This window comes from Prionailurus bengalensis, chromosome A1 (genome assembly GCF_016509475.1).
Source record: "Prionailurus bengalensis isolate Pbe53 chromosome A1, Fcat_Pben_1.1_paternal_pri, whole genome shotgun sequence".
Lineage (NCBI taxonomy): Eukaryota > Metazoa > Chordata > Mammalia > Carnivora > Felidae > Prionailurus > Prionailurus bengalensis.
The window spans coordinates 199,517,975-199,533,098 of record NC_057343.1 but is presented as its reverse complement, the minus strand read 5'-3'; the positions used below and the strand labels follow the sequence as shown (position 1 = coordinate 199,533,098).

The 15,124-nt window shown below is 40.7% G+C and overlaps 1 protein-coding gene across 3 annotated transcripts in view; it reads right to left on the bottom strand.

Moving 5' to 3' along the window:
* Positions 1 to 15,124, bottom strand: part of LOC122493863 (chondroitin sulfate proteoglycan 4-like) — a 70,489-nt gene that overhangs the window by 5,732 nt on the left and 49,633 nt on the right. For all 3 annotated transcript variants that reach the window (XM_043598553.1, XM_043598563.1, XM_043598571.1), the window contains 2 exons: positions 14,805 to 14,977; positions 545 to 728 (listed from right to left, as the gene is read on the bottom strand). In XM_043598553.1, coding sequence (XP_043454488.1) covers positions 545 to 728; positions 14,805 to 14,977 — 357 coding nt within the window. The remainder of the gene's footprint in view (positions 1 to 544; positions 729 to 14,804; positions 14,978 to 15,124) is intronic.

The window sequence follows — 15,124 nt, the reverse complement described above, 5'->3', positions numbered from 1 at the left end:
CACAGGAACCTTGTTACCCAAGGCATACAAATTAAATTTTAAGTACACACACCCAAACTATTAAGTCAACATTACAAGCAAGAGAGTTCTGAAATCTTGAGATTCACTTATATAATGTTAATTTCCTCACTTACCTACTACTGGACTTTCTCTTGCCATGGAAACAGGTGCAGCTTTCAATATCCCTTTCCTTTCAGGAACTTGCCCTATCTGTTATTTTCATTTTCTATGGACAGTTTTTAGTCATAGGCATGGTAAAGTCCCCATTTGCAGGTACAAATAAAATTCTTTAAAGCTAATTTTCCATCTTCCCCCCAACTACAACTATTAAAGCTTATGAGAGGAAAGAGAAGAGGACCAGAGAAAGAGCACGCATAAAGAAATAAATTTTTATAACTATATATGTTTTCTTTCAAAGGTTGATGTCATGGCATTGCTATGATATCATGGCATTTCTAATTAACAAGAGAATTACTTATTTCCAAATTGTCCCAACTTTAATAATTACAAATAAGACACTGACCATATCTTTTGGTGCCTTTACCTGTATTTGCAAGCAGACGACTATGCCGACCAGGTTCAGTAATTTCATACGATATAGTAATACGAAACTCCTCAGGGCCTAGAGCTGCTGGTGGGGAGGATGTCGTGAATGTGAAAGAGTCTTCTGCAGTCCAGCCAGTGTTCTCACGATCCACATGCTGATATAATATCAGTCGTTCACTGACCTGTCAAGACAGGAAGAAAAAATCAGCCCCTGGCTTCAGGGATAATACAAGGACTAACATGTATCCTAACTGAAGGAGATACATACATGTCTTTTCAGGGTTCATTCTCATGCTTAAATGACGGCACATATCTGCAAACATATGTGTTTGCACTTAACAATATGGTAACCTATTTGTCAAACATAGCTCTTCTATTACAAATATAGTTTATTTATCAAAGAAAAAAAAGCACATTGATTTCGAGATGACTTAGGCTATGGTATTTATATTATAGAAAGTATATAATAAACCTTCACTTGCCTATATGATAGTTTAAAAAACTATCAACTCATAACCAATCTTGTTTTATATAATATTACTCATATTCTGCCCAATAGTTTATTTTGAAGCCAATCTCAATCACCATTTTATCTGTAAATGTTGTAGTAAATATTGACAAAATGACTCTTTTAAAAAACATAATCACAATACCATTATCACATCTTTTTAAAAAATTTTTTTGAACATTTATTTATTTTTGGAGACAGAGAGAGACAGAGCATGAGCAGGTGAGGGGCAGAGAGAGAGAGAGAGAAGAAGACATAGAATCTGAAGCAACCCGCAGGCTCTGAGCAAGCTGTCAGCACACAGCCTGATGCAGGGCTCAAACCCACAAACTGTGAGATCGTGACGTGAGCCAAAGTCGGATGCTCAACCGACTGAGCCACCCAGGTGCCCCATATCACATCTAAATATTATCAATAATTACTTAATATCATCAACTATCCAATTAGTGTTCAAATATCTCTGATGATCTACTACATGACTTTTTTTTTACATAGTTGCTTTGAGTCAGGATCCTTAGAAGTCCACACATCACATTTGTTTGATGCTTCTCAGAGGCATCTCTTAGTCTATAGGCTCCCCTTCTCTAATTTTTTTGCTTGTAATTTATTTGTTAAAGTAATTGGGTCATCTGTCTTATAGAGTTTCCTACCTTCTGGATCTTGTTGCTTGCATCCCAATGGTGTTGTTTAACATGTTCCTCTGTCCCCTACATTTCCAATATACTAGTAATTAAATCTAGAAGTGTAATAAGAATCAGATTCAAGTTTTTGTTAAGAATGTTTTACAGGTTGTATTGTATATTTTCTGTGCATCTCATTGCAAGACAAAATAATTTTGGGTTGCTTCTCTTTTGGATATGTTAAGATTAATCGGTAAATTCAAATGCTTCCAGGTTGATCCAGCTCTTTTAAAGTTCTCCACCAGCCTGGTCATGTGATAATTTTACAGAGTCAGTGATATGATTGTTTAAACACCTGATTTTTGCAGTGGCAAGGCAATGATATTTTAAACATTCCTTTTTCATTCTTACCTGAAAGTCTTCTAAAAAGAATTTTCCCTCATCAGCTATTCGGCTACACTGATGCTATGCTGCAGTATATGTAGGAAAGACAGGATAAATACTTGATTCTTTCCCTTTATACTGATTTTTAGAAAAATGAGCTCCTTGATTCCAATATTCAAACATAAACGTTTGTTTTGTTTTGAGATCATTATAAACTCATGAATTTTAAGGTATGATGTATTTCATTCTATTGCAATTGTTATTCTTATTGATGTTCAAATTTCCCCACCTTGCTTAGGGTATTTTTCAATATTTTCATCTAAGTCTCTAATGCCTGTTGCCTATCAATGTCCTTTGTGGCCCAGCTGATGGAGATAGGCTCCACCCAGGGTTTGGTTGTTCAGATAGCATGTGGGTAGTCCTTCCTCCAACAACAGTGACTGAAAGTTCTAAAACTCTAATCACAGAAAGGAAGACTAGAGATAAAATGGTTAACCCTTTCATTCCGATAGGTCACATCTTTTTTTTTCTGACCTGCCTTCTATAATATCTGAACTTAGAGGTAGGTTTTTCCAAGGTATTTATGTCCATGTCAGCAGTGCCTAGCATACATTATCCCATAATTTACAGAGCATTTCATCAGTCAGTATTTGGAAATACTGTACTAATTAACAGGAGTCTGGCTGTGTATTGCTGTGGCTCAACGCTGACACAATGGACGTACTTAGAACCAGAGTTCTAGAAAGGCTTTGGGTCTATGAGTTTCCATGGAATATAAGCTTCCTGTTTCCACAGTGGCCAAAACCTGTTGGCGAGTTTCTCATTCCTTTCCTATTCATGGATAAGACAAGGAAGTGCAGTCATTTAGGGATTTTAAACAAGGAGAAGAAAGTATTGTTTCTCATAAAGAAGCAAGGTTACTCATGAAAAATTGGAGTTTTTCCTTAGAAGTTTCTGGGAAACAAGTCAGTTTTATTTAGCAGTTCTACTATTTCTATTATCAGCTTAAGATTTATAATAAAATATTCATCATAAATGTATTCATTCACAGGTGACTATGCCATGGATTTTGGACTGGAGAATGGTTCCTAAAGTTTCCCATTCTGCTTGAGAGATGTGTAATATTATAAGGAAAGAGACATCCAGCTCCTTAATATTAAAAGTAACACAGTCTATTGACCAGGAAGAAAAAAATTCTTAGAGGCTAGTTGATCTTATCTTTCACTTCTCTGGTTTAAGTAAAAGTTAACTTCTCTGAAAAATATATAATAAGTTATTGGAATAATCTAAGGGTCTTCTGATGTCTACAGGATGAGGAATGATTGTCCTAGGGAAAGAATGGTTCTTATAGATGGGAACAGTTGAGATGAAGGTCAGAAATTTGAGGGAAGTAATTGGAGAGGAGGCTGTATACTTTGGAAGACTACTGGAGGAGAGGTTGGCTGTAATTCTGTTTTTGAAAAGTCATTCAAAAAGTGAGAAATTCTGAATAACTTATTGACTTATTCTATGCTGGAGAGTGAGAGAATTAAATTAGATCAGCTTGAGTGTCTGAGCTTCAAGACAGGACAGCAGATAACTGAAAGTCTGAGCTAGAAGTAAAAGGGAGTGAGTGTGTGTGTGGAATGTCAACTTGGCAGCCATGCCTTGAAGGAACTTAGAGTAGAGTCTTTAATATTTAGAAGACAATGAGCTTTAAGAATCAGATTCTAAGGTGTGTGTGTGTGTGTGTGTGTGATGGGAGAGAGCTGGAAAAGGGAGAAGAACAAGACTTTATGGGGAAAAAAGGTGTAAGGTAAACTTGAGGAGAGAAGGATCTCAGACAGGATTAGGAATTTTGTTACCCCAAAGTGGCCTTAGGAACAGCTTCCAACAGCTCTGCAAATTTCTGCTGTATTAAATATAGAGAGATAAGCCACTTAGCTGAATACGTGGGCTCTAAGATTAAGGAGAGAGGAGCAGGGAGGTTTTCATTTCCCATGGATTTAGATTAGCCCAGATACTTTCTCTTTCACAGGTGGAGTCCTTCTGGAATGCCATTAGAAATTCAATTTTGTAGGGGCACCTGAGTGGCTCTGTTGGTTAAGTGTCTGACTCTTGATTTTTAGCTCAGGTCATGATCTCATGGTTTGTGAGATTGAGCCCTGTGTCGGGCTCTGCACTGACAGTGAGGGGCCTGCTTGTGATTCTCTCCCTGCCCCCGCCCCACTCTCTCTTCTCTCTCTCAAAACAATAAGCATTAAAAAAGAAATTCCATTTTATAGAATTCCAACTAGTAAATGCAGAAGGAAAATTCGAATGAGAAAAATCACCATTTGGCAATCACCACAGTAATAAATGTTTCACAGGTAAGAATCTTAAATGGTTGCTTAAACTATTAAGCTAAGTTGCGATGAGAAACAGGGGATTTAAACAGTTCCAAAGTATTCCCTCACGAGATACTTAATTATGAAAATGAAAATAGTAACTTCTCAGTGGAGAAACCAGAAAAACTGCTAAAAGACTGATAAAAGACCATCAGTGACAGGACCAAATGAGCATCAGTGTCTCCTGACATGAAGCAGGAACAGAACTCAGCATCTCTCGTGCCAATTCCCGCCAAAGCATACAACCTGAATTTGACTGTGAGGAAACATTCAATAAAACCAAACCAAGGAACATTCTACAAATAACTGGTCTGTTTTCCTCAAAAACTGGCAATGTCACAAAAGACAGCATGACTGCAGAATGGTCTCTGAGTAAAGCAGACCAAGGATACCTGACGACTAAATGCTATGTTTTACACTGTGGATTTTTTTTCTAGGATAGTCTATGATACTCTTTTTTCTAGAGGACATTCGCTGAAACAACTTGTAAAATTTGAATAAGGTCTATAGATTATGTATTAATACTGTATCAATGATAATTTCATGATTTTGAAAATTATACTGTGGTTACATGAGAGAGGCCTTGTTTTTAGGAAATATACACTGAGGTATTTTGAGGTAAATGTACCTCAGGGGCACCTGGGGGGCTCAGTCAGTGAAGGGACCAACTCTTGGTTTGGGCTCAGGTCATGATCTCATGGTTCGTGGGTTCAAGCCCAGCATGGGGGCTCTGCACTGACAGTGTGGAACCTGCTTGGGATTTTCTCTCTCTCTCTCTCTCTCCTTCTCTCTCGGCCTCTCCTACACGTGCTCCCTCTCTCTGTCTCTCTAAAAATAAACTTAAAAAAAGAGGTAAAGGTATGTCATGTCTGCAACTGGCTCTTAAAATTTCAGAAGTGTGTGTGTGTGTGTGTGTGTGTAGAGGGAATGATAAAGCAGACAGTTAAAAGTTAACATTCAGGGAATATGAGTGAAGAGTATACTGGAATTTTTGTACTCTTTTCCAATTATTCTGTAAGTTTGAAATTATTTCAAAATAACAATGAAAAAAATCTAAAAAAGTAAATCCCATAGTATTCTACTATATCAACTTCAGTTAAAGACCAATAGTTTCTGTTCTCTGATGACTAAGTGCATGCAGAACGGGGGAGTGAGGACAACCTTCAAATGCCTTGGGCACTCTGACATCAAGAAATGGTGGTTTCCTATCCCAATATACTGACCCCCCACCTCCAACTATGTCCATTTCTCTAATACTTTAAGAAGGCTGTGCTCCTACCTAACCTGTAAGTGGGTGAATACATAGGTCAAAATCCTAGACCCGAGTAGTGCTTTTATTTGAAGTGATAATGTGATGGCAACGATTGGATCTCCGAGATCTAAACCTTTTGGATTTCATATCCTTGATGACTACAGAACCACAAAGAAAAACATTTGTCAGAGGCCGAAGAGACAGATTTGGCCAGGGGCCCTCCTGACTTTTCTATGATGGGTTAAATTTTACAGCTGAGAGGCTGCTGAGAACCTCAGAGAGGTTGGAAATTTAGGGAACTTCTCTCCATCTCCCCCCGTAATCACCAGCCTAACTGGCAAGAGAGCTGAGACCAGAAGCCATATCTCCGTGTTTACAGATAAGAGCCCTTTCTCCTAGATCACTTTACTGGGGCCTCTTTGGCTCCAACTGCCTGAATTATGACTCTTCTTCCCCCCAGGAGGAAAAGGACACACACTGATATAAAAATGGAAGCAGAGGAGTGTAATAGAATTTGAACCCTGGGTTGGTCAGGCCTCCATTGCTGCATTAAAATACGGACTAATATCTCACTTGTAAATATACATTTAACTTAATTAGTCTTTTGCCACATGCCCTGGGCATTTCTGGGTCTTTCAATAAAGCATCTAAGTCCTCAATAATCACCTCCTCACTAGGACATCAGAGGATTCTGGTTAAGATGAAAGATTAGACTTATTATTTTTTTAAAAAGAATCATGTTATGAAAATATTCAATAATTAGAAATTTCTAAAACATACCTAATGAAATAAATTTTATCTCATCAAACAAAGAAAGTTTTAGGCTGGATTTTGGCACAGGCTCCAGAAGTTTACTTCCAGTTGCTTTGTAAATAAGTATCAGTTCACCATCGTATGCTTGACATTTCAATAAACATTTGTTAAATGGACAAGCTACTTAACAAGTGCTTTACAAAATTTAATTATAAAGTATATGTTCATATCAGGAAGCAGTAGAAATAAGGCAATCCAAGACATTTCTTAACCATTTATTCAACAAAAACACAAAGAGTACCTAACTTTTACTGAGTCCTACGTACGTGCCAGGCACTCTGCAAGGTATATTGTATAACTCATTTTATTTAGTTTTGTGTTAGGGGCCTCATTATACCCATTTGACAGATTTTAAAACACCCCGAGGTTCAGAACATTTAAATAATTCACCCATAGCCAATAAGTGGGAGAGGCCAGTTTTTAATCCAGTCCCACGTGACTCTGGAGTTCATGCTTTTTCCACTGTCCTGCTCCTTCACCATGGGAAGCTCAGTGAAGATTCTAGGCAACCAAGAAATTCGTAAGATGTGCGCTCCAACTTCAAGGAGTTTAGTAATGTCAAAAGTCAGTTGGTAGGTATGTGTAAGACGAGAAAACCACTATGGGCTAGAGCTTGTAAGAATTCAAACAAATAGCTCATTCTATATACTGTATTTGTTACAAAAGGCAAGTTAAAGAAAAACTGTATTCGACTTCTTTTATGCCACTGCCATTGTATATCAGGGACAAACTTTCTCACAGGACCTTAGAGGGAAGAAGCTGGGAATGAGTTTCCACCTGGTTCAAGGTTGAAGGCAATCCCTTTCTGGCCCCAGTGACTGGCAGACATCTATTTTCTTAAAGGTAAGCTTTTGAAACCTGAAGGCAGAGAGCTAAGGGTCATTAAGAGTGCCTTGGATGAACCCAGGGGTGAAGTGGGAGCACTCTGATATACAGAATCTGATCATTCTTCCCCTAAAATAGTGTGCACATTCTGTAGGTCCACAAAAGTACATGCGGACAGGACTGAGTGTTAAGAGAATAACACTGTCAAACTCAGCCAAAGGTAGGCTAGAGCACTCTGGAGCATCTCTTCATTCCGAGGGTCTTTGTAAATGTGGCTCCCTATGGTCCTGATAAGAAAATCACAGCATAAGCCTTTTACACTAATCTTTCCCACAGTGGGGCCTAAAAGTCAATCACAGCTTTGAAATTCCCACTGGAGAAGAGAGTAACCATACTGTCTTAGAGTCAGCTGGGAAAAGGGGGAAGGAGAAAGGGTCACATACAGTCCACTCACTTGATTCTCCACGACACGATGGCTTTGTTAAAGGTCCAAGTCTCTAGATAGGACAATTGTTGTCCAGAAGAAGCAAGGGAAACAGAAGTGTCCAAAAAGTCTCTATCTTGGGCAGATGTTCACGGAGAAAGGAGACTGTAGAAAGCCAAACAATTCAGAATGGTAAAGCCTCTAAGATTTCATTTGGGCTAACCAAAAAGTCCTATACGCTAAGGTTTGGACGACAACAAGGTCCTGTGCTCCTGAAGGATGAGCTCAGATAAATGACTCTTCTTTCTGTGCCCTTTATTAATTTTACCAAGGCTGGCACCATCACGTGTGTAGAGACCAGCTGGGTATGGAGGGCTCAAGGTTCCCAGAAGAGGTCACAAGTCTGGGGCAGCCCAGGGAGTCACAGCTTAGAGGGTGCACCCCAGGCACCCTGCTAAAAAAAGTGGAACTGGGTTAAGTCCCAGAAGGGATTATCCTCAATGAGAATGGATAGAAGAGGCATTTTTAGGAAACCTAAGTTCCTAAATGGTGATATCTGGAACTCTCCAGCTAGAAATGGGCAACTGAAAACCAAGTCCAAATAATTACCCATGCCCCCTCCATGACTGAGCCAATTTCCATAAAAATGCCACATCAACAAGGTTTTCAAGGAGCCTAACAATATAGCCATCTATAGCCCTCCCTGCCAGAAAGGTCCAAATCCACATTATATGGAAGTAAACATTGACTTTCATGGGCTTTATGCCATTAAAAGCATGGAAACCTTTAATTAAACTACCAAACAAGATTGTAGGAAAGGTGATCAATTCATTCGGAAGAAATAGAAGGTAGTATGGGACATCTTGCTTTTTTGTAGAGAAGTGTATGTAGTACGCTAAAGAATGTAGTAGGCCAATATCAGAGCCAAATGCCTTGAACTTGTGACTATTACCTTCTTTGACAAACACTTTGCAGATGTCATTAAGGATCCCGAGATTGGAAATTACCCTGGACTATCCAGGTAACTGCAATCACATACATCTGTACAAGAGGGAGGCTGAGGGGTATTTGCCACAGACAAAAGAGGAGAAAGGAAAGCGACGGTGGAAGCAGAGACTGGAATGATGAAGCTACAAACCAAGAAATACTGGCAGCTACCAGCTTTCAAAGGCAAGGAAGGAATTCCCCCGCAGAGCCTCCAGAGGGAGAAACAACATGCTGACACCTTGACTTCAGCCCAGTGAAATGGAGTCCCGACTTCTGGCCTCCAAAACTATGAGATAACACATTTCTGCCATTTCAAGCCACCAAGTTTGCGGCAATTTATTATAGCAGCCGTAGGAAATGAATACAAGGAGAAAAGATAAACCGCTCTCATTTAAATGGATATTAGTTCTATCTGCTTTTTCGAAGAAAGAGCCAACAGTTCTAAGAACAAGAAACATTTTTGGTTATTCAAAGCTACTGGGCCAGGACCCACGAGCCAATTTCCAGTATGAACAATGAGTAGGTAAGTGACAATGCAGTATTTCTACATGTAGAAAATATGGTGACACATAATCCAGTGACTTGTAATGGCAAAATCCAAATTACTAAAACAAAACACTGGTGGGAAGTGCCCAAAATGACTACTGGGTCTAGTTACCATGGAGCTTGCTACTGAAGAGACCTCAGGAAAATAGGGACAGGGAGGCCAGAGTGATCATTAACACAAAGACACTGATCTTTCTCTGCTCCGAAAACTCCAGGGCCAAAGTTCAGCGATCCCGCTGTGTTCGCCATTAAGTTGTGATAAATTAATTGCTATCCCACGGGAAATGTGTTTGCAATTTCTTAAAATGTGAGCGTTATCTTGAGCAACAGACTGAGACTCTGGAAGAAGAGGTAATTGGACAAAATTCACAGCACAGAATCCATTGCATTGTTTGCTAAGTGTGGCCCTGGAAGGCTGTGTTTGTGTTGCCGCTGCAGAGACAAAGATGGACGACCATCCTGCCACAAGAGCACAATGGCTAAAAGGCAATTACTGGCTTTATGGAAAAGAAAAAAGGCCAGACATTAAAAACCTCAAAACCAGAACACTTTGCTTTTTAATGATTCCAAATTATCTAAGCAAGCACCAGAATGAAAATCACTCAATTAGCCCTGTGCTCTCCTTGGAAAGGACTAGTGCTTTAAAGAATTCGATTCATACTTTGTTCACACATTCTTCGAAATGAACACTAAATGTCTACAAATGTAAAAAGTTTCCATTTCACAAAAATTTGACGATTCACGTTCTCGGTGTATGTTTAATTCTTTAGGATATAAGATTTTCAGCACAAGTTCTGTGATTTAGTTTTTCCCATTTAGGCAGATGTGATAGTACCGCAAAAAACAAGAATGTTACTTGATTATCTTGGTAGGTTGACGTGGTATGGTTTGAAAAAAATGGTGAGCTTATTCTGGGACAAGAAAATATTTTGAGCTATAACGTAACAAATGTACGCCTACAATTATTTCGATCAAGTATGATATTAAGCATCGTGGAGTGTCTCGGTTTCTTTCACGAGCTAAAGCCATCCAGAGTCACTGATTAAAATGGTCATTTTTGTTTATCCATCAAAAAAACAAGAAAGGATGTGGGTTTTATGTGCACACTGATACGGTGGCTTTGCCTCCCCAGCCGAGAGTGGTAGAGGGCTGGAAACAATTTAGTCCTTTAAGGTAAAGGTGTGAAAGAGAACTCAAACATCAACTGCCTAAAACATTCTCCCAATTGGACACTTAGCAGGTTATTGGCTAACTGAAATTTGAAAATTTTAAGTTAGAAAAACTGGTACAGAATGCCAGAAAGCAATCAAAGCCATTTGCTTACATGAACATGGCTGCATAGTTCCAAACTCCCTTTACAATTGAACTTGATTCCTGCCTGAGTCATGTCTCTTTTCACCAACTAAACTGAAGAGGGCTAATCAAAGCACGTAATACGTGCTTGATAAATGTCTTCATTAAGTAATTCCAGAGAAAAGGTTTTGATTATCTGCATCACCTCCAAAGCCTGCCTCTGCCCCTTCTTTTATGTCTCAAATTGTTCTGGAGCTGCTGGGTAGTAAATCTGAGCCATGATTAAATGGCCCAGAGTCTGGAGCAGTATCCTATTCAACAGAGGCCATAAAATTGCAGATTTTAGGAAACGATTTACATTCCATTTGCATGTGAAAAAGGAGAGAGGATCTAGAAATGGGAAAGCTAGGAAGATAAATACTAAGTGTCTTCCTCTTCCCAAGTCACAAATAAAGCTGTACATTATTGAACACACAAGCTAAACAGAATTGAATGTCTTCAGATTAACGCCAGTTGTATTGAATTTATTGATGGTGCCCTGTTTTTTTTTTTACAATACAGATGTACCACTTTAATGTTTTCTAATTTTATTTTTATAATAAGCATGTGTTATTTGCATACTCAGAAACACCACATGCACACACACACACACACACACACACACACTGAGTCAGACACACACTGAGACACACTTTGGTGTCTATCTTACAGAGTTTGCTCAGGATACCCTCTCCTCTCCCCACGTTATTGATTTTTTTTTTTTATGACTACTGTAGTGAAAGAGTAGTCAGGGTATTTCGATGATGTTTATTCATAGGCATTTAGACCAACATATCCTGCAAACCACCTCGACTTTTCTCCAGCAGCTGCTCTGGGGAGGAGTCCTTCCCCTGGGTCCTCCTTGCTCTGTCCACTGGGGTAGGATCTTTGGAGGCCTCCCAGCCCTGGCCTCATTCTGCCTTTCAGCTGATGTTCTGCTCAAGATTGAAGAGCTCCATCCAGGAGTGAGGACCCAACATTTCCTCAGGCCCCTTGCTCTCATCAGGGAAATGTGTTCCAGAACACCAGGGGCTCTCCCCCAAAGGGACACAGTCATTGGGTCACAGGTGACAGGCAAATGTCACCCTCTTCTAATGACCTCATTTCCATTCATTAGATCACAGTAGCACATTAGGATAAACATGGCAGCCAATTCTGGTGTCCCAGAAAATTGCCTCCTCTTGTGAAACCAGTCTTTTAGCTACTGGGAGAGGAAAGGAACCTCACACATTTCCAAGAACAAAAAGGGTAACAGCAGCCTTAGCTAGCATTTAGTTCGTGTCTGCTGCGTGTGGAATGGTGTCCTAGACATTTTGCACCCATCAACTGTGTTAATCCATACACGCTCCTAGAGGAAAGGACAGCCTGGTGGATAGGAGCATGACTTAGTGTCAGAAGTCCTGGGTTCAAGTTAAGGCTCGGCTGCCCCTGAGTTGGGTAACTGTGGGAAGGTTGCTTAACTTCCCTGTGCTTTAGGATCCCAGCCTATAAAGTGAGATCATCAGTAGTAGAGAAGACAGCTTAGGACGACGCCTGGGACATGATGAATGTTCAAAATGGTTTCAATTATCATTACTACTGTTTTCTTCATTTTACCGATAAGGAAACTGGGGTTCAAAAGACACGTAATTTGCCCTAACTCACAGAGCTAATCCAGGTCTGATTTCAGAAGCCAAGAGACTTGTCGTCAGCCATGAGCAGTCAGCAGGAGATCAAGCGGCAGCCACAGGGCACCCGATTCATAAATGAGGTGTTTGTTTCATACTCACACACCACAGAGACAGAGTGTGGGCCACTGGGCTGAATTTCTACATCTCTAAGTATATCTCACATGCTGTCTTCGAGCCTATGCTCTGCTCAAGGACCCAGGAATTGTCATGTCCAGGAATATACTCGCATCAAGACTTGATGCACAATCTGGGGACTTGTATACAATAAAGGGAGCTCGCCTTTGCCCTCTGAGTCAAAAGCACTAGGACGGGCTGCTGGCACGGTGGGTGCTTGGCTTGGAGAGGAAAAGACCTTGTATGTTGAGAAGAGCCACATATCTGGTCCATTCAAGAACAATGAAACTCCTCTCTCAGCATGCCTGACTTGTGGCACGGCCCAGGCTGTGCTTCCAGATGAGCCTGCCCTGTGTCCACAGGAAAGACCAACAGTTGGGCCCAAGGTCTCTGGTCCCGGACACCCCTTGGCAGGGCCCTTATAGCCCTGAGCCCCAATCTAACACCTCACTTGCTCCAGCCAACACCTGCCACTGCTAATATGTTTTGACACTTGCCTCTTAAGAAGGAATAATGAGAGGAAAACTAAAACCTTATAATAATTGGATTTTAATCAATCAAGACTTTTATTGCCTGCCCTCAAGCCTTTTAACTAGGCTGGGGTTTTAATTCCTGTTTATAATGGTGTTGGATTATGAAAGTGGTTTGTTTTCATCGGAAAATGTATCATAAACAGCTTTCAGATTACCAGGCTAGCCCCCTATGGTAGAGTGTTCTGTCGTTTTCCAATTATCCAGGGTCTGCTCTCTGTGAGAGGACTGTCCTTCTCCGCCCCACGGACATCAGGCTTGTTCATGTGACTCTTTCGTCAACGAGATGTGAGCAGAAGTGATACCTGGCATACCTGAGCACAAACTTTAAGAGTCATTGTGTGTTTCTAGCGTCACTTCTTTTTCCTCTGCCGCAAATACAGCAGTGTCCAAGAGAGGGGCTGCCCCCTCCCCTTGGGTCCTGGAATAAAGGAGAGGTGCACAGCAGACCTGTAGGCACCTCTCAGCCCATATACAGCATAAGCGTGAAATCAACTTTTGTTACTGTCAGTCAAAACATTTGAGAGTTGTTACCGCAGCATAACCTAGTGGATCCTGGCTACATATTCACGAAAGCCTAGTTAGACCACATTCAGCTAAAAGATTGTATATTTGCAGTGAAAACCAGTGGAAATTAATGCTTGGCATGATCACCGTAAAAAAGGGTTTTTAAATTTTGTTTTGTTTTGTTTTTTAAAGAACGAGGGCAAGAGCAAAGGCATCTTTATAGGACTGATATCATTCCTGTCATTGTTTAAAATGCAAACTGACCCTGGGCAAGTGTTGATGCGTTAAGTTCCCCACACACTGCAGTGTTCATCCTAACCCTTTTTTTCTTCCTCCAGAGTGCATTTGTAAACCAGAGAATTTATACTTCCTCTTTTCAGGGCTACATTCAGAGATTGTACTGCCTCATGATCTGCTCCCTTCCATGCATCCCGGACAAAGGCAATTACAAGGCAAAAGCCAGATTCAATTCGGCTATATCACATTGGAGAGAAATGGCTCTAAGGTTAAAGGTGGACACTCTTGCTATTTCTCCTAAACATGACTTCAGATTTTTTTAAATTTCCTAGTCACGTAACGCTCCAGCCAAATCAGCTATCGAATCCGTGTACCCACTGTTTAAGAATGGAAAAAGAAGGGTGAACAGCATGCAAGAATCATATTCAAGAAAGCTTATCCATTTAAATAAAAATGGGGCGCCTGGGTGGCGCAGTCGGTTAAGCGTCCGACTTCAGCCAGGTCACAATCTTGCGGTCCGTGAGTTCGAGCCCCGCGTCAGGCTCTGGGCTGATGGCTCAGAGCCTGGAGCCTGTTTCCGATTCTGTGTCTCCCTCTCTCTCTGCCCCTCCCCCATTCATGCTCTGTCTCTCTCTGTCCCAAAAATAAATAAACGTTGAAAAAATAAATAAATAAATAAATAAATAAAAAGGTACGTGGATGGTGGTGGTGGTAAAGTGCTAGTGAAGTTTGAAACAGATGGTTCTGGCCACAGATTAAATACAGATTTATATATACACATCTAACAATACAGTACTAAATAATGTTGATAATTTTACGCATTAAATATAAATGTTACCCAGACGTGTCCTGCAGGATTTATTCCCGCTCCTCTGCTTTGGGCTTCCTTTAAAATCTGTCTTCGTGATAAAAGGATTCCTTTTTATGTGTTAGACACAGAGTTTGAATTTGCTTAGTGTTTTCGGACAATTGTGTCATCCTGTGCTACTACTAAATGTCTGGTTTCGAAAACCAGCACGGCTGAAATGCATAACTGCCTGGGCAAAGGGGCACGTGAGCTTGGCCTGACAGGGTGAAGGCGAGCCAGGGGCCACCCTGCACAGCCACCCAGCCCTGCCCAGCTGCATGGATGTCAGGACTCACCAGAGTCTGCGTAAACACGGAAACATCCTCTGTGCTGTTGTCGGAATTTACTCGCACCAACCTCCCAAGTCTAGGGGAACTTATAACCGTAAAAGTTACAGTTCTGTTTCCTGTGCTGTCCGCATCATTGGTCACAGCTCTCAGGTCACCGGATGAAAGGGGTTTCGTGGAACCTAAGTGAAGATGAAAGCAGGCATTTAAGTATGAAACCTATGAAGGCTGCCAGATAACAAAATGATCCTTAAAGAGCCCTGAAAATTCTGGAAGACACACGGGACTGGCCAGCTCTAACTGGAAATTGTGCTGTGAGGGGCTCATGA